The sequence below is a fragment of the Frieseomelitta varia genome, unplaced genomic scaffold, assembly GCF_011392965.1.
Source record: "Frieseomelitta varia isolate USP_RPSP 00005682 unplaced genomic scaffold, Fvar_1.2 scaffold_535, whole genome shotgun sequence".
Taxonomy (NCBI): Eukaryota; Metazoa; Arthropoda; class Insecta; order Hymenoptera; family Apidae; genus Frieseomelitta; species Frieseomelitta varia.
The window spans coordinates 307,054-329,520 of NW_025110296.1; the positions used below are offsets into that span (position 1 = coordinate 307,054).

At 34.0% G+C, this 22,467-nt stretch overlaps 1 protein-coding gene across 1 annotated transcript in view; it reads left to right on the plus strand.

Moving 5' to 3' along the window:
- LOC122533534 (ras-related protein Rab-37-like) overlaps positions 1–22,467 on the plus strand; it is a 146,858-nt gene that overhangs the window by 39,698 nt on the left and 84,693 nt on the right. The window contains exon 5 of the mRNA XM_043663351.1: positions 5,696–5,806. Coding sequence (XP_043519286.1) covers positions 5,696–5,806 — 111 coding nt within the window. The remainder of the gene's footprint in view (positions 1–5,695; positions 5,807–22,467) is intronic.

A 22,467-nucleotide genomic window follows, 5' to 3' on the forward strand; every position in this document is an offset into this window, starting at 1 on the left:
GCACGAATAAAATACTCTTTCAGTCTTTAATCCTCGGTCTTTAAAGAGCATTCAATCCTTCAACATCAAATTTCTTTCACTGAACGAAGTAGGAAAATTCTTTCAAAATAATACAAAAGACAACAACAAAGTTTTGATAAGACGAGGAAATTCTCCAATTTTAAAAAGTTTTGAATCTTTAATCCTCGGTCTTTGAAGAACTAACTTTCTTTCAACCCTCAACTCTCAACACTACGTTTGTTCCACTGAGGACGACCCAAGAAAATTCTTTCAAAATAATAAAAAAAAAAGGCAATAAAAATTAAGAGCAACGAAGTTTTGATAAAACGAGGAAATTCTCCAGTTTTTTAAAATTTTTGTATCTTTAATACTCGGTCTTTGAAGAACCAATTTTTTCTCAACTCTCAACCATTTTAGCACTAAATTTCTTCGACTGAACGAACCAAGAAAATTCTTTCAAAGTAATAAAATAAAAGACACTAAAAATAGAGAATAACGAAGCTTTGATAAAACAAGGAAATTCTTCAATATTTTAAAATGTCTGAATTTTTAATCCTCGGTCTTTGAAGAACCAACTTTCTCCCAACGCTCAACCCTTATAGCACTCGATTTCTTCGACTGAACGAACCAAGAAAATTCTTTCAAAATAATAAAACCCTTTTAGAACTAAATTTCTTCGACTGAACGAACCAAAAAAATTCTTTCAAAATAATAAAATAAAAGGCAATAAAAATGGAGAACAACGAAGCTTTGATCAAACGAGGAAATTGTTCAGTTTTTTAAAATTTTTGTATCTTTAATCCTCCGTCTTTGAAGAACCAATTTTTTCCCAACCCTCAACCCTTTCAGCACCAAGTATCTTCCACTGAGAACGAACCGAGAAAGTTCTTTCGAAATAAAAGAAAAAAAAAGAAAGAAAGAAAGAAAGAAATAATAAAAATAGGAAGTTTTGACAAAGAGACTTGCAAGACAAGGAAATTACACGTTCGAGGAAAGAACAAAGTTCCCAGCTGCGTATCGTTAAGGATAATGCAGGTGGAAGCGTATGGTCGTAATGTGATAATTCGCCCGTGGCCTGGGTCAAAACGGCGAGTTCCCTTTGCCTTCACAGGTGTGTCGTGAAGACAGAGCGAAATAAGGAGAATAATTTCGTACCCATCCACCCCGTGGATTGACAGAAATTTATGACGCAAGACAGTAAAAGTCTAGTCGACTAATTTCGTTACTTTCACAAGGATAAAACCGGACAACGGCAATCATTTCGCGCTTGCCTGCTTTCGTTCGGAATTCTCCCGCAAGTTTATGACCATTCGGTTTCTTTATTTCCTTCTCTTTTGCTCACTTTCCTTTCTCTCCATCTTTTCTAAATTTTATTTATTTTAGCTTTCGTTTCTTTTTCGTTTTGAGTCGAGCAAGCGTAACAAATGAGTCAGAATTGTAGGATTATTCGTTGAAATTAGAAATGAATTCGAATCGATCGATTTAAAACTTATCAAACAAATTACAAACAGAAATGAATCGCGTTATCATTGCTAACGTCAGTGTGTTGAATTAATATGAAATTTCTGCGAGAATTCGTTTCCATCGTTTTTTGAAATTTCAATCGATTGAAATTCTCGTACAGTCTCAATTATACTCGATAAGATAAAATAAAGAGCGTCGATCGGTCGTGGCAGAAATTACGCGTCCCGCCTTTTCCCCATTTTTGTACGTACGTTTTCTTCAACGATCCTCGAAACTTTCTCTCCTTAATTAGTGTCTGCTGAATATTATAGTCTCTGCCGCCGACAGGCGATATATTTTAACAGGATAACAAGCCTAATAGCCGTTTCTATGCCCGAGTTGAACTCTTATCGCCCGCATCTAGTACTCGAAATGACCACCTTCCCATTTCGACGCAGCCTGTTTTCATAACCAATCGTTGATCTTTTTTACAACCTGAAATTATCCAGGTGTTTCCTCGAATCGCGAGCTTGTTCGATGCAATGACACGTGTTATGATACTTGACATTAGAGGGTACGACTCAGCCTCGATATATCTGTCACATTCATTTCGTGCGCAGTGCGAATTACTCAAGGAGCAACTATTATCGATCGTACATATAAGGAACGATCCTGTCGAATTGAAAATTCCGTCGAAATTCTTGCACAAATAAAATTTCATCGCGTTTTCATTGTTGAGGATCACGTCGCAATTAGAGTTTTCAAGTGCCATATTTGTCACGACAAATTGTGACAGAAAATGAATTAAAATCCGCTAATCAAAATAACAACTATTCTAACTCGATTATGTGGATTACTCAGCAAAAGATATTTTACATATATTACATATACTTGTGTAAATAATTTTTATTTATACAAAGACTTTATATCTATGTACAAATAAAATTCCAAGGGTTAAGTACAAAGGTGGTTAAATATATTTTCCATCGACTAACGTAATTTCGTGTTTGCTTCTCAAGAGATTCCTCTCGAACAGAAATGTCCACTTATTTATTACCGATAAAACAGCGACAAGTGTAAAAGAAACGTTTGACCAACGTGTCTAATTTATAATTTATATATAAATTAAGTAATAAAATAATTTGCTAATTATTATGATTTATTAATTTGTAATATTTTATATTCACGTAAAGACCGTTTTATTTATTTAGAAATAAAATCCCGTTCACAAAGAGGATTAAATATATTTTCCATCGGCTAACGTAATTTCGTGTTTGCTTGTCAAGAGATTCCTCTCGAACAGAAAATGGCACTTATTTATTACCGATAAAACAGCGACAAGTGTAAAAGAAACGTTTGACCAACGTGTCTAATTTATAATTTATATATAAATTAAGTAATAAAATAATTTGCTAATTATTATGATTTATTAATTTGTAATATTTTATATTCATGTAAAGACCGTTTTATTTATTTAGAAATAAAATTCCGTTCACAAAGAGGATTAAATATATTTTCCATCGGCTAACGTAATTTCGTGTTTGCTTGTCGAGAGATTCCTCTCGAATAGAAAATCGCCGAGAAAGAAATTGGCCAATGTGTCTAATTTATAACATTTTACCACATTCTTCGTTCGGGAATCACGCGTTAGGCATCAGCATCGCGTGCTTGGAAACACAGCGTGCGGTAGGAAAAATCGCGACAGTCATTTTCGCTGTCGTTGTAATTCATCTCTTCGGACCAACCGATAATGGCATCTGGTGCCATTTCGCGTCGTGATGCCTACTACCAACATCCACGCGGTGTACTTCCGTGAACGTATAGATTCGAGATTTATGGCACGTGAAATTTTTTTTCTTTTTTGTGTGCAATGAGTTCGCGACTTTTTTTTTAGGACACTGTATGTCAGAGTAATTTTTGAAGTGTTATCTACATTTGACTGTATTGAAATTGTTTTAGAATTGTTTGTGACAATAATCTTTGTATTGTGTAGTATCTTTTTCGGACTAAAGTTTAGTATTTTGGTAGTTTAGTATTTTAGTAGTTTCTGAAGTTCTATTTAATGTATCAGAACGTACAATTGCAAGTTGTGATTGTTTCAGGACGTTTTGTGGTAATAATCTTTGTATTTTGTGGTATTTCCTTTAGTTTTCGGACTCTGTATTTTGATAGTAAAGTTTGGAGTAAATTTTGAAGTATTATCTATTAGTGCAATTATAATTCGCGACTTTTTTAAGAACTTTCTATGGTAATAATCACCGACTGCCAATATTCATTCACGTCATTTCACGATACAAGTTTCAAAGTTCTTATCAACGAGACTATACTAATCAATTAACCTTTCTCATTTCAAACTATCATATCAGTCGCTGACAAGAATTTCAAAACTTATTTGTCAAAACAGTGGCAATCGTTCAAGTGGTAAGCAATTGAAAGAGCGCGAGCATGTATTATAAACATAGAAATATTTTAGTATTCTGAGAGTGACAGTAAATTTACATAGCTTCCAGAAATAATATCTTCCAATGCTATCCGTAAAATACTACTCCCGATTACCAGAAAATAAAAAAGCCCCCATATAAAAGCACGTTCATATACTTTTATATACTCTTAAACGTTACGTTGAAATTTACAACATTCCGGAACACTGTTCATTTCTCAAGTACCCATTAAAGTGACACCAGTCAGAACGCAAAGTATGAAGCAATCGCTTCAGCGATCAAAGGAGTAAAAAAAAAAAAAAAAGGGCGGAAGAATATTTCGAATATTTCGTTTAATCCTCGTTTCGTCTCACCTTGTGCGTACACGTACGCACGTACACAAACGTACGCGTACCAGTGGCAAAGCAGGTGCCATCGTAATGTAATAACCCGGCAGGTCAAACGGCCATTGCCGGCTACAGGTGCAACAAAGTTGACTGCCGACCGCAGCCTTTATGGGGACCACACAGCGAGCCACGGAGGTTTATTCACGGAGTAGAGAGAGAGAGAGAGAGAGAGAGAGAGAGAGAGAGAGAGAGAGAGAGAGAGAGAGAGAGAGAGAGAGAACCGTTGCCATTACGCGCAATTTTAGAAACTCCGCACTGGTCGAAGAAAAATAAAAATCGAAAAGGATCCTCTTCGTTGTTCGTTTGTTAATTACGGGAGGGGGAGGGTAAAAGTTGTCTTTAATCGAGGCGATAACTAGGCCGATGGTAACTGGGATTTCGACAGGAAGCTCAAAGATCAGGGGGAGGGGGTTGGAAGTTCGTTTTGAAACTGATTGCCGACTGATTGGTGAATGATTGAACGATGCGACGACAACGTCTGGAAAATGTTTCACGAGTGGGGGAAATACTTGGAATCGGTTGCATCGTTTTGTACTCTCTGTTCCGAGTGTTTTGGAACTCTTACGCATTTTCTACGTGAAAATTCCATTGCAGTATTTAACAGATTAATTTTTATTTAATTATTTGTATATTATTTGTATATTACTTTTATTTAATTATTTAGTTATTATTTGTTATTACTTAATTATTTGTATATTTATTTTATTTAATTATTTGTATATTTGTATATTATTTTTATTTAATTATTTGTATATTTGTATATTTGTATATTATTTTTATTTAATTATTTGTATATTTGTATATTATTTTTATTTAATTATTTGTATATTTGTATATTTGTATATTATTTTTATTTAATTATTTATATATTTGTATATTTGTATATTACTTTTATTTAATTATTTGTATATTTGTATATTATTTTCATTTAATTATTTAATTATTTGTATATTATGCTTGCTTCATGATTGACTAAAATAATGAAGATATTTAAACTACACTTAAGGATCACTTAATTATCTTTCCCCCGTGCCTGCCAGTGAACTGGCACTGCCACACGATAAATAATTCCGACTTTTACCAAACAGTAAATAACACGCATTCAAACTTCTCAAATCACATCGTGTTTAACTCGAGACACGACTAGAAAGGAATTCTCTCTAATTGGTGAAATAAATTTACAAATAAATCTCGTCGATCGGGATAAAAATCGATTCCGGTTAAAGTGTCAAGACCCTTCTCGAATATTATTAATTCAAGGAGCGGCCCAACGTCTGGATAAATGGTGTCCAGTAAAAGGATATTTGGCTCCGACTGGCGCGCAGTCGATAAAGAAGTCGATAAACTGTCCAACGCCATCTCGAACGCTCTCTTCTTCATTTTGTTTATTTTTTTTTTTTATTTTTTGCTTTCTCTTGTTCGCAGACAATCCTTCTGGGCGACAGCGGTGTGGGCAAAACGTCCCTGCTCGTTCAGTTCGACACCGGCAGATTCCAGCCGGGAAACTTCGCGGCCACCGTCGGCATCGGCTTCACGGTAAGTGCCACGTATTTTCAATATTTATTTGTTTGCGAAGAACGAAGAACGAAAGCCTCGAAGCACTCGATCTTTGTGGAAGCGAGTCGCGAATTTTTTTTACAACGAATCTGTTCCTCGTTGAATATCATCAGAACTGTCGCGGGACATTTGTTTAACTCGGGGATTACGCCTAGAAATATTAAATTATTAACGACAAACAAATTGGCTTTCGTTCTGTCAACCCCTTAAGAGTTCACTAAATTCGAAAAAATTGTTTCCCTTGCTTTGTACACAATTTTTCAGTAGAAGCTTCTAATTTCGATAAAAAAAGGATAAGGAATTAACTGTATCAAAATCAGATTAAGCGATCAGATCTTGGAATATAGAATGTTCTAAATATTTTTTCGTGGTATACGAGTGCCAATACAATCGCAAAATTAAATCTTAAGGGGTTCATTTGTTAAAATAATTGCAGAGTATCTATCAAACGTATGTAGATACGATTGAACGCAGGTAAGTATCGATTTCTTAATTCTCATAGAAACAACAGCGACTTGGTTTCTTCGATTTTTCATCAAGTAAAAACAGTCTTGATTGACGCTCATCCCTAGAACATTTTCTCAAGACGTATTTTTATTTAGCATATTATTTTTCAACAAAATTTCAAAATATACAATTTCATTTCACTTGGCAACATTCTCGGGTAATTTCAAAATATTATTCTCACGACGGTTGTGAAAGCATCTACAACAAAAAAATCTCCGACAAAGGTACACAATTTCTATTCCAAACTCCAATGAAAATACATTCGTATATTTTCGGAGTACAATCATTATTCGCGCACGCTTTTGCGTTCTAAATAAACAAACTCTGCCGCAAGCTTCATTTTACAGACCTCGTTTCAATCATAATCGAATACTCATAATTTCCAAGGTAAATGTCGAAAGAACGCGTTATCTTTGACAACAGATTTTGGTCGAAAATTCGAAAATTGGCGGGGCACTCCAACCTCCAAATGGTCGAGTGTTAATGTAAATTCCAAGTGAATTCTGAACTGCGTGCCACTTTCTTTCGTGGGCGGAAGTTTGATCAGCGGGAAAAAAATTTTTCGAGCGCATTTCCTCGCGCTTCACTTAAGCACTTGCGCTGGCAACTGATTGCGGACCATAACGAGTGACCGAACCGTATGCAACAATTCGTCGCTTTCTTTTTGAACTCGTCGATATCATATGATATCATTGAATAGAAATTATTCAGAAGTAATAAATTTATTATTTGTTTTGCCTGGGTTATACTTAAATATACTTAAAACTGAGGAAATATTGCAATTTTGGGAGAAAAAATTCTCGACGTGCGTCATTTCAGCGCAAGAGGTTAACCACTCGCGTTGGCAATTGATTGCGGACCATAACGAGTGACCGAACTGTATACAACAATTCGTCGCTTTCTTTTCGAACTCGTCGATATCATATGATATCATTGAATAGAAATTATTGAGAAGTAATAAATTTATTATTTGTTTTGCCTGAGTTATACTTAAATATACTTAAAACTGAGAAAATATTGCAATTTTGGTACAAAAAATTCTCGACGTGCGTCATTTCAGCGCAAGAGGTTAACCACTCGCGCTGCAAACCGATTGCGGACCATAACGAGTGACCAAATCGTATACAATAACTCGTCGTTTTCTTTTTGAACTCGTCGGTATGACATCACTGGAAGAGTATAATAAATAAGAGTATAATAAATAATAAGAATATAACAGAAATTATTAAGATTTAGTAAACTTATCATTTGTTTTGCCTGGGTTACATTTAAATATACTTAAAACTGAGAAAACGTTGCAATTTGAGAGAAAAAATTCTCGACTTGCGTGGTACGTCATTCCAGCGCAAGAGGTTAAAAGCGTCACATTTGCGTGTATCAGCGTCTACCAATGCGAGCGGATGCATTTATGCATGAGGCTGAAAGGCGCGCGCTACGCTTTTACGCCGTGTCTCTCGCGGACGTTTACTTGCACTCGCTTCGCCAGTCAAATTTATTATCGTTCCACCGACCGTTTGTTCGTCATTCGTACGTACATACGTGTACGCGAAACCTCTCAAACCATCTGTAATTTTCGTGATTCTCTTGCGTGGAATTTTATTAGCCCATTATTACTAACGTTGAATAGAAATTGCAGGTATTTCAGTTTTGTTTATGACTCGACCGCTTGTAAGAGAATGATTTCATATATGTACATATATATAAAAAGATGTATTTTTGTCGTTTAATTGGAATTTATAGAAAAAGATTTTTTAGTGTTGTTCCTCTGTTAAAGAAAGTTTGATGTTGAAGATGCAAGAGTGCTGAATAAAATTAGTGAATTGTTAAATTAACTGTTCGATCGAGTGATTTCCTGCTGATTAAATTCAGTCGTTCAAGTGTAACAGCTTGCACGAACGAGAAACCATGAAAATGAATTTTAGTTACATGAACTGATGTCTTTTGATAGATCCATGTGAGTAAATGAAGTTGTATTGGACAAAACAATGATATAAGAAAGGCGCTATGTAACATATACACCACAAACAATTAATTACCAATCTATAAACTAGTAATTTACTTATGACTGTACGTATGGTTAGTGTGTGCAAATAAATCAACTTGCATTTTAATAATATCGTTTCTGTAAATTTTTATATAAAAATCAGAAAAGGAACTGATATATTAAAATAAATTAAATAGATACTAATTAACTATTAACCCATAAACAATTAACCCATAACATAGCAATTTTTTCATACGATCTAATCTATTTATAGATTATATATTTATAAATAAGTAAATCGATATAATATTGTAAAATACACTGCTGAAGCATTGAAATAAAGTCGTCGAAATGTAGACAATATAGTGGATTAAAAATTGGTTGCTGCGGTACACTCCGAATTAATCGAATTGTTTATGATTTATGCCATTTAATAGAAAACCATTAGTCGAAAACATTAGACAAATTTCGTGCATATACTGCGTGTCTACTTTTGGTGTACATTGTACATTATGTGAGATTCAAATTTAATGAAATAAATTTAGTCTTTTCGGAGACAGTTATCGACAACAGAGCACAATTTTATCGGCAAAAAAATTTACGAACATTAACATCGCTGTATTAAAAATATTTGCCGGGAATTATGTAGAAAAATTTGCTCTGCTTCTCTGCTTCTCTGTTTATTTATTAAATTGTATCTGGCGCGATCAATTAATATTCAATATCGTGCAGTTATCGAGCACGCGAATGAACATAAATTACACCGGTGTATCGTACAGTCAGTGATAAACGTGCTGTTTCGTGGCTTTTATTTCGTTGTAGTACACGCAACCATGTTCGAGTAAACAGGTATTCCCGTGGCCAGGTGAAATTCCATTAGCGATTGTTATTGTTTCCATGCCTCTTTGAAACGGGGCAGCATCCTTGAATTTTCAATTGGCGCCGAAAGAGGCGTTGAAATTTTCAGTATTAATCTCGTTAACTTTTCATCGACCTGGCCCGGCGATGTGTTGAAAAATTGTGTGAATTATTTAAACTGGCAATTTACGGGCAAACAGAATGTACGGGATAAAACGAGCATGTTGCAAAGAATTCGCTTCGGAGATGATGCTGATGAAAAAATGTGAAGACTAGGATGTCGTTTGATTTTAAAAGTTACTGACTACATTAAAAAACCGTTTGATCGAGAAAATTTAGGAGCGATACTACTTGATGTTCAATTTCATCAAGAATTTCATTATATTTTCAATTGCAAATCGTATAGAGTAAAAGATTTAAGTGAAAATTAAATGTTGCAGGATTTATTGTTAAATTGTTTCATTAAATGAATCAACTGTTATTCAAAATTGGGAATAATCACAATTGTGATTGGAAATTTTGTGACCGTTCCCATTGAAAGTGTCAGTGAAATTGTACGTCTCGAAAAAGACCAATGAACAAATAACTCACAGTCTCTAGAAATAACCACTCACAGCAAAACAATTCAATTCCAAAAGCTAATTCCACGAAACTTAATTTCTAACCAACAAAACAAATCGTTCATAATCACTCGCAACAAATAATTGAAGTTTAAAAATGAAGGAATTTGGATTTGGAAAGCCAATTAATTCACGTGAATGATTTTAACAAACGCTTGAAGTTTAACTATTTGCGCTGGCGATTGCGGACCACAACGAGTGACCAACACCGTATACAATAATTCGTCGCTTTCTTTTTAAACTAGTCAGTATGATATCACCGGGTAGAAATTATCGAGAAGTAATAAATTTATTATTTGTTTCGCCTATTTTGTTTTACTTAAATATATAATTTTATTTATTATTATATAATTATATAATTATATATGATTTATTTATTACATGTTATGATACAATATATAATATAACATAACCTACGTTCTGCCTAATATAACCGATATTCTAGCTAAATACATTGACATTTAGTGTGTATATTGTTAAATTATATTACAGATTAAAGCTGTATTAACTTTTAAATAAAATAAAATGTTCTATAGTGTCAGAAAACGACATTACTTATAAGTGTCCTTAACCACTTGTGCTGGTAACTGATTGCGGACCGTAACGAGTGACCAAAACCGTATGCAATAATTCGTCTCTTTCTTTTTCTACTCGTTTGTATGATATTACCGGATAGAAATTATCGAGAAGTAATAAATTTATTATTTGCTTCGCCTATTTTGTTTTACTCAAATATATAATTTTACTTATTATAACATTGTTATGCTACAATATATAATATAAAATAACCTACGTTATGCCTAATATAATCTGTTAATTGTAGCTAAATACATTGACATTTAGTGTGTTTATTGTTAAATTATATTACAGATTAAAGCTGTATTAACTTTTAAATAAAATAAAATGTTCTATAGTGTCAGAAAACGACATTACTTATAAGTGTCCTTAACCACTTGCGCTGGCAACTGATTGCGGACCATAACGAGTGACCAAAACCGTATGCAATAATTCGTCTCTTTCTTTTTCTACTCGTTTGTATGATATTACCGGATAGAAATTATCGAGAAGTAATAAATTTATTATTTGCTTCGCCTATTTTGTTTTACTTAAATATATAATTTTACTTATTATAACATTGTTATGCTACAATATAAAATATATAATATAAAATAACCTACGTTATGTCTAATATAACCTGTATTTCTAGTTAAATACATTGACATTTATTGTTAAATTATATTAAAGCTGTATTAACTTTTAAATAAAATAAAATGTTTTATAGTGTCAGAAAACGACATTACTTATAGTTGTTCTTAACCACTTGCACTGGCAACTGATTGCGGACCGTAACGAGTGACCAAAACCGTGTGCAATAATTCGTCGCTTTCTTTTTGAACTCGTTTGTATGATATCACCGGGTAGAAATTATCGAGAAGTAATAAATTTCTTATTTATTACTTGTTTCGCCTATTTTGTTTTATTTAAATATACTTAAAGCTGAGAAAATATTGCAATTTTGGGGCAAATATATTCCCGACGTGCGTGGCACGTCGTTCCAGCGCAAGAGGTTGAAAAATGAAGGAATTTGGAATTTGGAAAGCCAATTAATTGACGTGGACGACGTGTTTGTACGTCGTTTCTTATAATGGGAGAATCAGGTTCGATCGAGTCCCCTGTGGAGACGCGAGACGCTCGGTAACGAGACGAAAGTTTCGCGGGAAAGCCGCGGGACGAGACACGGCCATCACGAGATAGACACGTGTTACAAGAGAAATCTGCCAGTGGAACGGCTGTTTGATAGAGCAATTTCAACTTTCACGACGATACAGCGCAACCGTTTGCCTGGATAGCTGCCTGTCCGCCAACGGGCTCGAAAGTGGATGTATTATGTGAAGCGGAGGAATACCGATTTCCGTCTGGAAGTTTGCTCGATTTCTATTAACTATGTCGGCCCCGCGCACGCCATCTGCGGACTCGAGTCTCGTGTCTTTCGCTGCGAGAAAGAATGAATCATCCTCGTTCCTCGGGTTCCTCAAGTGGTCGTTCGATTAACTTGCGTCGAGAATTCGAATGCTATTATAATATTTCGTTTTATCGTAATAATGTAATAAATAATAACGGTGAATATTATTCATTATATTGTAGTAATAAGAAACAATAAATGTAACGTGATAGTGTAATATTAATATTTCTATTCGTAACCATAGTACCTCGATATGGTATTTAGTATAATATTTATTATGATATAATACTAGTATAATAGTAGTAGAGAAATTCTTTCTTAAAATTCGAAGACTATCATTAATTTTTATCGAGGATAAATGGAAGCTTGCTAAGTGAGATAACGCACAAATGTAAAAAATCTTCGAACATAATCTCGCAAGAGATATTCAAATGATACAACAGTATCGAATAAATTGCAAAATAACCGGCAGTTATGAATTATCGACGCTATTATTATTAAACTAACCTAACATCAACTAGCTAAGAATTCCTGCTAATGAAAGATTTTACGGAATAAATCATTTTTAATAGAGAATTAATTAAAAGTTTCCTCGGTGCTCGGCCGTAATCGAGTGTCGCAACATAAATTCTAGGATAACCAGCAATTACCGGCCACTGTTGTTAAACTAATTGAATGTTAACTGCGCAATCTGACAGTGTAACAAACAGTTCTCGTTCGTGGAAACGTAAAATCAACAAGCTAGGAAAAGAAGGGAGACTAATGATATTAAAACACTTAAAACGTCGTATTCAACGCAAAATATATTGTACCTCATTATACGCTAAATAAGCGTACTTCTCACCATCTTACTCAAGAACTTCCAGCTCGTCGTATTTCTCAGTTAAAAACGGCCGCGAAATTACCAATCACGATCAAACTCGCCGCTAACGTGAGATTCGTGCAGCGTTGCGTGTGAAAATATAAAACTCCTTAATTTCCTTTTCTTTCTATAATGCAAGTAATAAATCAATTGCAACAAGTGAATTTGATAAATAATAACGTATAATAAATCAATTTTACACAGTTAAAATCCGAGTGTTGAGTAACCGAGTGTCAGTATAAATTATAAACACATTTTGCAATTGCCATTTACCAACACTGTCATTAGACTAATGTGAGATCAAGCCAACCAGCCATTGTATTATACATACGCGTGCATGCACGAAAAAACGCGAGACGAAAAAGTAAAAGACTAAAATAATGATAGTGCAGTAAAACACCCAAGGTGATCAACATAAAATCTATCGTACATACTAATTTCGAGCAAGCGCGCTCCGGGGCGTCGTTTTCAATTAAAAAGTGCCGCGAATCAGCAATCGCGACTGAACACGCTAAGTTCGTGCAACGTGCGCGAGAATGTATTATAAAGTAATTAAAAAAAAAAAAAAAAAAAAAACGAGGGCTATAAAAAAAAAAAAAAAAAAAGGTTTCTACGGAGAATTTTTACGCTGTACTTTAGTGGCATTTTTTCACGATGGCCAGTTGTCACGAAACGAGGCTCACGTTTTCCTGTAATCATCGTGCGCCCGCCGACTGCAGTTTTAACGCGCGTACACGCGGAACCAGGCGGCTGGGAAACGTCAGTAGAAGCTAATTAATTGGCATGAACTTACGGGGTACGAATCTGTTACAGTTAATCACCGTCCGGTGAACCGAACAGAACTCCCTTCCGAGTTTAGTCCTAATTAAATCCTTACGCTGATTTCACGTTAATTAGTTTGATCCGCGTACAACAACCACGTGACAGACAGTGTTTCGCTGCGTTGTTTTCTGTTTTCTTTTTTTTTTTTTTGGTATCTATGTAATTAGCGAAATAAACAGACGAGATCTGGCAGAGATCTTGGTCTGACAAAAATATATATATGTATAATTTAATTTATAAATTTATAATAAATATAAATTAATTATATATATATTTATTTATTTATTTATATATATATCGTAGCTCTGGTACTCTTGGTTAAGATAATGACATTTGTAGTCATTCTCTTTTATTTATGCCAATCTTTTGTTCCAAAATTGCGATATGTTCTCAGTATATTTAATACTGAGTATAATCTCCTCTTAAGTTAAATTATATATACATATATATATATATATATAATAAATATATAAATTAAATTATTTACATTAATTATTTACAAATTTATAAATTAAATTATTTACATTAATTATTTACAAATTTATAAATTAAATTATTTATATTAATTATTTACAAATTTATAAATTTAATTTAATTTATAAATAAATTTATATTTAATAATATCTTCTCTTAACTATATTCGAGTAAAACAAAAATAGGCAAAGCAAATAATAAATTTATTACTTGTCAATCATTTCTATCCAGTGATATCGTATCGACGAGTTTAAAAAGAAAGCGAAAGAATTACCGTGTGGTCATACGTTATGGTCCGCAATCGGTTGCCAGCGCAAGTGATTAATTGTGATTATTATCTGAATTTCTGTGAAAATTCATTTTTTTAAGAGACGCAATGAAATTTGAATACGAATGTAATATCTATATAATTTATTATAATTATAATTATGATCATAGATGTGTAACAATCTGTAATAGAAAATCGTTGATGTAATTGAAGAAGAGGTAGAAATTTATTTTACGCGTCTCTTCGAAGAGATATTTTCTCGTTTCGTGTGCATTTCACATTTCATAATTTCCAACGAGAGAGCAGTCTAGTTGTAATTATCGAACAAACGAATCAATTCACGTATTAACGTGATTGCTATCATTGAATTATCGTCATCAGCAACAGCAACGCCTAAGTTATATTTATTGACCACATCACTCCCGAAAGTAGACAAATTTTTAGAAGCAAGAAGAAACAATACAAAATGGAATACTGGATAAATTATAATTATAAGAGTAAAATTAAGGAAATAAGAACGTACGTATACTAAATTAAACTGCTGCGTTTAAATTGCAGTTGAAACGGTGAAATTAAAAAGTAAGAACGTGACTTGAAAGAACCGTTCGTTGTCCCAGCAAGACGCGACGAATTACATAATTATCGAGTCAATGAAATTCAGACCAAGCGAGGAAAACAGATAAGCGTCGCTCAGACTGGCAATTACGTAATGGCGCATGGCAACTTCCGGTCCGTGTGTGCAGTCGTTGAGTATTTCCGCTAGAAGAGATCGCGGACGTGAAGAGAACTTCGAATAAATGAAAATCAGAATCTGTTTAGACGCCAATTCTTTTTGCAATCTGCGAGAAAAATTATTGAGGAATTTTCTGAAAAATTTTCTACTCCTGTATCGACGTATTTTTTACTTTAGTAGTTTGATCGCCACGACATTTTTATTTAGCTGTAAAAACGTTGAAAGAATTACAATTACAAAAAATACAAAAGTATTATTCGCTAGTTCACTTCATTTCAAAGAGCTCTCCGATTATTATATAATAACAGAGGTACATTTCATTGGACAGTTTTGTAAAGTTACCGGTTAAATAATTTAACACGATAATATGTGAAATTTAATTCGTAAACTGGTAAAATTAGTAAGAAAAGGAAAGAAGGATTAATGTTTCTTAATACGATAGATAGTCGATTTTTGACGCTATACTTGGTTGTCCAGTGAAGCACGATGCTCTCACACTTGATCGAGCTTCGCTCTATTTTAAAAGTATCGCATTTACACCCGGATACTCTTGGCTGGCCATCGAATCGGTAACAGTAATACGCGTTAATAACTGTTCGATTATTTTTATTCCTGATGCGATCGACCAAACGCTAATGCGAGTCCACGCTCCAACGATTGGATTGTTCGTTGTCGTTTTCTCTTTTAAAGGTGCAATGTAACTAAACGTGTGGAAGAGTAAAATCGTAGAAATAACGCGATTGATCAAAGAATCTCTTTGAGTTATATTCGTGGTAGGAATTGTGATTTCGATTCGAAAATGCAAATTCTAGTAGAATTCCAGTGGAACGTGAATTTGAATTTCAATTCTTCAAACTGAAGCAATATTAGCAAATATAAATTATACATAACGCTCTCAACTTTCATTTGTATTACAGTGTTATATTTTATATTAAGAAAAAAATTATATCATTACATTAAAATTATTAATGTTTATTTCAAGAGGAATAATATTTATTTTATATATATTTTATCTCGTATTAATTGATGTAATAATTTTGAAGTGGAGCTTCAGAGTAATATTTTACATTGTTATAAAAATTTTCATGGGAAAGTAGAATTGTAAATCATTTAACTGTTGAAAATGTTCAAATTTCCGAGGAAAATTGGAGAACAGACAGTGCCGAATACGAAAACGAAAAGTTACTAGCTACTGGAAAGTTTTAATCTGAGGAAAAACTGAAATGGACAGAAGAAACTTTAATAGAAAAATTTCTGCGCTAAAACTTGGCTAAATACATACGAATGCCATTGTTTTCTCACTGAATTATTGAAAGTTTCCAGTAAAACGCGCTTCTACTCCGACTTAAATTATACATGAGCATAATCCGTCTTACGCAAACTTTAATGAAACTGTACTTCATAATGCATCGCGTTCTACAATACTTGGAGGAATGAATTTTTAACTTAATTTCGTAGATCGATCGCTTTTAAAAAAGACCAAGGGATATATTTAAATTTAGAAATTTAATACTTTGTTCAACAACTTTTCTCCATTATTCAGTCGCAGTGAAATGTTGCAAGATACATAAAATACGAAATTTAAAAAATATCATTCTAAATACATTATACTGAAACTTTCCTTATTATAAATCTACAGATGTAAAATATTTTATACAAATTTTCGACAAGAAGAAAGAAAGAAAAAAAAAAGAAAGAAAAAAGTCACGAAAATTATCCACGACCGTAGAGTTAATAGCAACAGCGATAAAGTGCCGATAAATTAAAATTCACAAAAAGAAAAAAAAAATCCCCCTCGCTGATCCAGCGTGAAACGAAATGGATCAGGGTTAATAAGACGTAGTTACTTAAACCGTCCCTCGCGGAAACCACTTTGCGTCGTTTCGTGTCGAACAGCCATAGTTCCGCGTTGCATTAAGCGGTGGCACGAGCGGTGGCCCGCAAATTACAAACTTGCAAAACTTGATTGGCAGACCGGCCGTTATTAGGTAATTCCAGGTAGCACCTGTGCCGGGCTATTAGCCAAGCCAACTCTCGATCGACTCGTCTCGATACCAAGTGGATATGAAGTGAATTTCGCGAAGGACCATAACCAGACACCGCGATCAGGTAGATTGCGGAGGAAGAGGGGAGAGAGAACAGACAGAGAGATTCGCCGATCGAAGGATCGAAAGAGTTCACCGAACGCCATTCGTCGCGATTAATTAACACTTCTCGAAGTTGGAGGGGTTAATGGGGACGATTGTCGAGGAAATGTTTCGTTGATTAGGTAATAGAAATTGATGAGATGGTGGTTTGGGGAGGAGGGAGATTGATACATCGAGGCGTACGGGTTAAATGGAAAGAAATGTTGTGTAATTGTGTGATTGTACCTGATCGTGAGTCGATGATGGTGGTTTGTAGTTTGTGAACGCAGTGGTTATAGAGTGATTTGAAGATTGAAAGGTATTTTAGGTATATTCGAGCGTACATTCCAGACATTTTATACATTCGAATATTTTAAACATTTCGGTCACGATTTCAGACGTTTCACACGTTCTAGATATTTAGACGCTCTTTTTTTCATTTTATGCTTCAGTTATTATTTTGGACGCATTATTTCGATATTTTAGACGGTTCTGTTTATAAGTGTTGCTTATAACTCCCGGTCAAAAGTCTTGGGACACTTTTATTCTAAATATTCATTTCTAACCAGTTTCGCGCTGGCAACTGATTGCGGACCATAACGAGTGACCGAACCATATACAGCAATTCGTCGCTTTCTTTTTCTTTTGAACGCGTCGGTACGGTATCACTCGACAGAAATTATTGCAAAGTATAATAAATTTATTATTTATTTCGCCTATTTCGTTTTACTTAAATATACTTGAAACTGAGAAAATATTGCAATTTTGGTACAAAAAATTCTCGACGTGGCACGTCATTCCAGCGCAAGAGGATTTTATAATACATGTGTATAATATATAATATTATAACAATGCAATATATAACACAATATATTAACATATTAATGGACTCTCTGTTGCACAAAGTACGTGTATTTATTACAGATATAATAATTTATATCGCATTTGCTGTAATAATTTATAATTCATATTCAACGTACTATTTTTACTATACTACCTTTTCTAAGATTTCCGTGCGAAAATGCAGAAGAAACAAAGTAACAAAAGTCTACACTCATGTTGTTATTTGCAAGAAATCCACGTGGCACACTATTTCGACGCGCAAAGGTGCGAAAAGTAAAGGTTCAGTTCAATCTTGCGATGTTGATTAACTTTAGAGAACGTTCTCTCTTTAGGTGTTATTTTAACTGCGTTGTCAGTGATCGAGACGAAAATAAAAACAGCTGATAATTTTCGTTAACGAAAAGAAATGGGGTGCGGGATGCTCGAAACCGACGTAAACAGCCTATCGAGAGTTGACGGTGAAAGAGGGAGGCAGTAGAGTAATAAATCAGCCAAATTGACAGCACCAAGTAGGGTTGAACCGCATGACGAGGCGGATACGACGTTTCCTCCCTCTTTTTTTTTTTTACTCCTACCAATTTCACCCCCACGAATTTTCTTTTATCGCCCACCCGCTTAGAAAGAATTCTCACGTTTAATTTCTTGCGGCGTGACGCGATTCGACACGTTTGCAACTAATTCAGAACGAAAAAGAAAAAAGAAAAAAAAAATACAAAATCCAACCCATTAAATTTGTTTCTGAATATTGCGTCGAAGCAAGATTAAAATTAATTTGCTTTTCGTTTTTCGTTGGATCGAAGGAATTCCGTGCTCTGAACGTGTTCATCGACTTAGTTTAGTCAAAATTCTTCCGCTGAATGTGTCGCGGGACACGGGACTCCTTGCAGCTAATTGGAAAGTGGGTCACGACGGTACTCCCGTCAGGTATTCTAAATCTCAACGGAGATTCCAGGCCGATCTTTCCGCTACGATAGACGGCTAGTGAAACAGAAGCGGCTGATAAGAATGACAAGAAGGTTTTTACAACGCGGTTGGATAATTCACCTTCGTGGAAAACATTGTGCCACACGGATTCGACTCTGTTGTTGAGTCATTTTTGCTCGTGAAGAAATAAAATAAAATACAAATTATAATAATAATAATAATAATAATAATAATAATAATAATAACGATTCTCTACTTGTCCACCTAAAGCAAAAAATCAAACACCATTGGAACAACGAATGGAAAATTAAAACTTAATGAAACCACGACTGCTAACCGTCAAAAAATGACTTCTACAAGAACGTAATACCACCCACTCTAAAAAGACGTGACCGAAAGTCGTAATAACAAAACTAATAATCGGACATACGAAAATAACACACAAATACATAATCACTAAAGAAGACCAACCACTCTACGAACGTGCAAGACGACCCTAACAATATATACCAGCTCATACTACAACGCGAAGTATACCTACTGCTAAGAAAACAACTCAGAGTCAAGCCCACCCTAAAATACAACCTAATGAACAGTGGAACATCATCAAGCCTGCTACAATATCTGAAACATACCAAGATCTACAACAACATGCAAAAAAATCCCTCCTTTTGTTGTCGCTAATGACCCATGAAGTGAATGCGACATCAAATAATTTATTAAAAAATAATTTATAAAAAATTAAATAACATAAAATAATTTATAAAAAAATTAAATAACATAAAATAATTTATATAATCTTAATAACATAAAGTAATTTATAAAAAAAATAATAATAATAAAAACAACAGTAACAATAACAATAATAGTAGCGTTTCATTCGTAAAATCATCGCGAGTGGGACAATAAAGCAATATTATTTTAAACGAACGGTCGAATTACGCTGGAATCACCCTCGGTGCCACAGTGGATATTCCATTACGAAATTAATGTAGTTAAAGAGGATTTCTTGGCTAAAGTCTCCGTATCGATTCCCTATGTATAGCTATATGCTCGGGTAAGGGGATGCAACGCGCGCGTGCCCCTCGACAAATATTTACCCCGTAGAAAATGCACAAAGGGTGAATTTGATCGGCAGCTCTCCGTGGAACCGCCTCCGGCAACCGAGACCGTGTTCAAATCGTGTTCAGACCGTGTCTGAAACGCTCTTCAACGTGTTTGCATTCAAAGAGACACGGCGGTGGTTCGTTTCAACGTGTCTCTGGCCAACGAGGCTGCATTTTCACGATGACAATCGTGTTTTATTCAAAACAAACGGTCAGGCGACTGGAAGAACGTTCACTTGGAACATTTTGCTCTCACTCTTGAACCGCGAACTTTTGTACAAATTTGTACATTCGTATCTTTTTTTTTTTTTTTTTGAACATTTGTTGTACTTTGAACATTCGTTTCAGCTTGAGCATTTTGTATATTGTTGAATATTTTTCGAGGAGTGGAGGGGGAAATTTTTAAAGTTCACTCGTGTTATATCTGTTATAAATATTACGAAGTTTGTTAATTATGTTTATGTAGTATTTAATATCAAAAGTATTAAATTTGTATTACAATTTAATACTTAAATTTATATATTATTAATGCTAAGTTTTATTTAAGTAATTGTACTTAAGTATTAATACTAAAATTAATATATTAAAGTATTAAATGCTGAAATTTATGTATTAATTATAATATTAATACTAAAATTTATATATTATGGTATTAAAATTTAATACTTTAATATATTCTAATATACTCTAATATATAAAATGTTAAAATTTAATACTCTTTTCTCTAAAGTATATTTTTTAAAAAGGTAGTGTATTGTAATAACATAAATAAGTAGTGAGACATAAAGTATATGTCAAGTATAGACATAACCTAAACAACTTAAACTACAACCCATCCAAATGGCGAATTTTTATGCAAAAATCATATTCTCTCCATTTTTTGAATTTTCAACATTCATTGAACGAGTGTCTTGCTTTGGATATATTTTATATATTTTTGAACAATGCGTATTCTGGAGGGTGGAGGAGAATTCTAAATTTCATTCATGTTATATTTATTATGAATATTACGAAGCTTGTTAATTACTTAATTTATTGGTATGAAATATACCAAAAATTCAGTGCTCTTTTCTCCAAAGTAAGTTCTTAAACTTAAAGATACTGTATTACAACAAATAAGTAACAAAACCCTCTACTATAATGTCGATACTGTAAACACACTTGAACCACAAACTCTCCTTTCCCGAAAGAATTTTACAAAAATTGCCTTTTCGTAAACTTTTCGTCTCGAACATTGAAAATCGAGCATCGAACGATTTCCTCTCGAACGAAGCTTTCGAACGAGCTTTCCAACGCGATACATCGAAATGGGGACTGGAAGAAGCGGCGCCGAGGAAATTGAAATCTCATCGAGATGCAGAGGAACACGGAATAATAAGGAAAGCGTCGAACGACTCGCGCGACGCTAACGAGCTCGAACGGAAGCCTCTCTCGTCCGTGTTCGCGAGTTCCCAAGCGCCTTCTTCGTCTCGGGACGCGAACTTAAACTCGTTATCGTCTGTCTCATATCGGATCTCCCTTTCTTCGATTTGCCGGCTCCCTGTCTCCGTTCGCTGAAGTCCTAAAGGATCGAGGGAATAATCGATCGAGACGAATAAACTTCGCCTCGCTGCTAACCTCCGATCGTTGTCGCGGAAAAAAATTTGACAACGAGTTGAAAGTTAACAAACTCGTTTCAGCAGGTTAACAAAAGCAGTTTATTTTGTTAACCTAATTTTTCGATAGTAATCATTTTTGTTGTTGTTTTTTTTTTTTTTTTTAAATTAATCCCCTAACGCTAGAATAATCCCCGACGACCAAAGCATAAAATTTCCATCAGAGACGTTAAAATAAATGAAACAGAAAAACGGGGTGCACAAGCTTTTATTTATGTATTTTATGAAGGATCAGTCAAATCTCCAAAAATATACTGTTTTATATCTATAAAATATTTAACAAAAATATTCAAATGGTACATTTTGATCATTTTGGTAGTTTTGTGTCAATTTGACTTGTTTCTCTTATGAGATGTGTCATATTTTTTAACAATGTGCTTGTATTCATATCTTCGTGTTCGTTAAACGTGAGTAAGTCTAATAAATAAACACGAACGTGGATAATACATTTTTGGTGTTTTCTGAAACACACAACACACGTTGTAACGTCGATATTTTTGATAACAAAAATGTGCTGTCAGAATTGCGAGTAATATTCGTTTCCTCATTGTCTTACAAGTATTATTTTATTATACATTCGATGCACCACCTTGCAGTTTTGGAATACAATTGTAACAAGCCCAAAACGAATAATAATCATAATGTTAGAAAAAATGGGAGGAAATAGACTCACGATGTGAAATTTAGGCGAGAGTGGAACTTGCGTGAATTTTATACACAAATTAAACAGAGAAATTTAGGCCACTTATTGTTGATACTGTTGAAATTTAGTCACCTATTGTTGTTAAAAAAGTTACTTTTTTCATTGTGCATATTAATTTTCTAGCCAAACCAAAGCACAAATTGTCAAATTGTTGAAGAAGTGAAGAGTTAAGATCCACTTTCGTATGAAAAT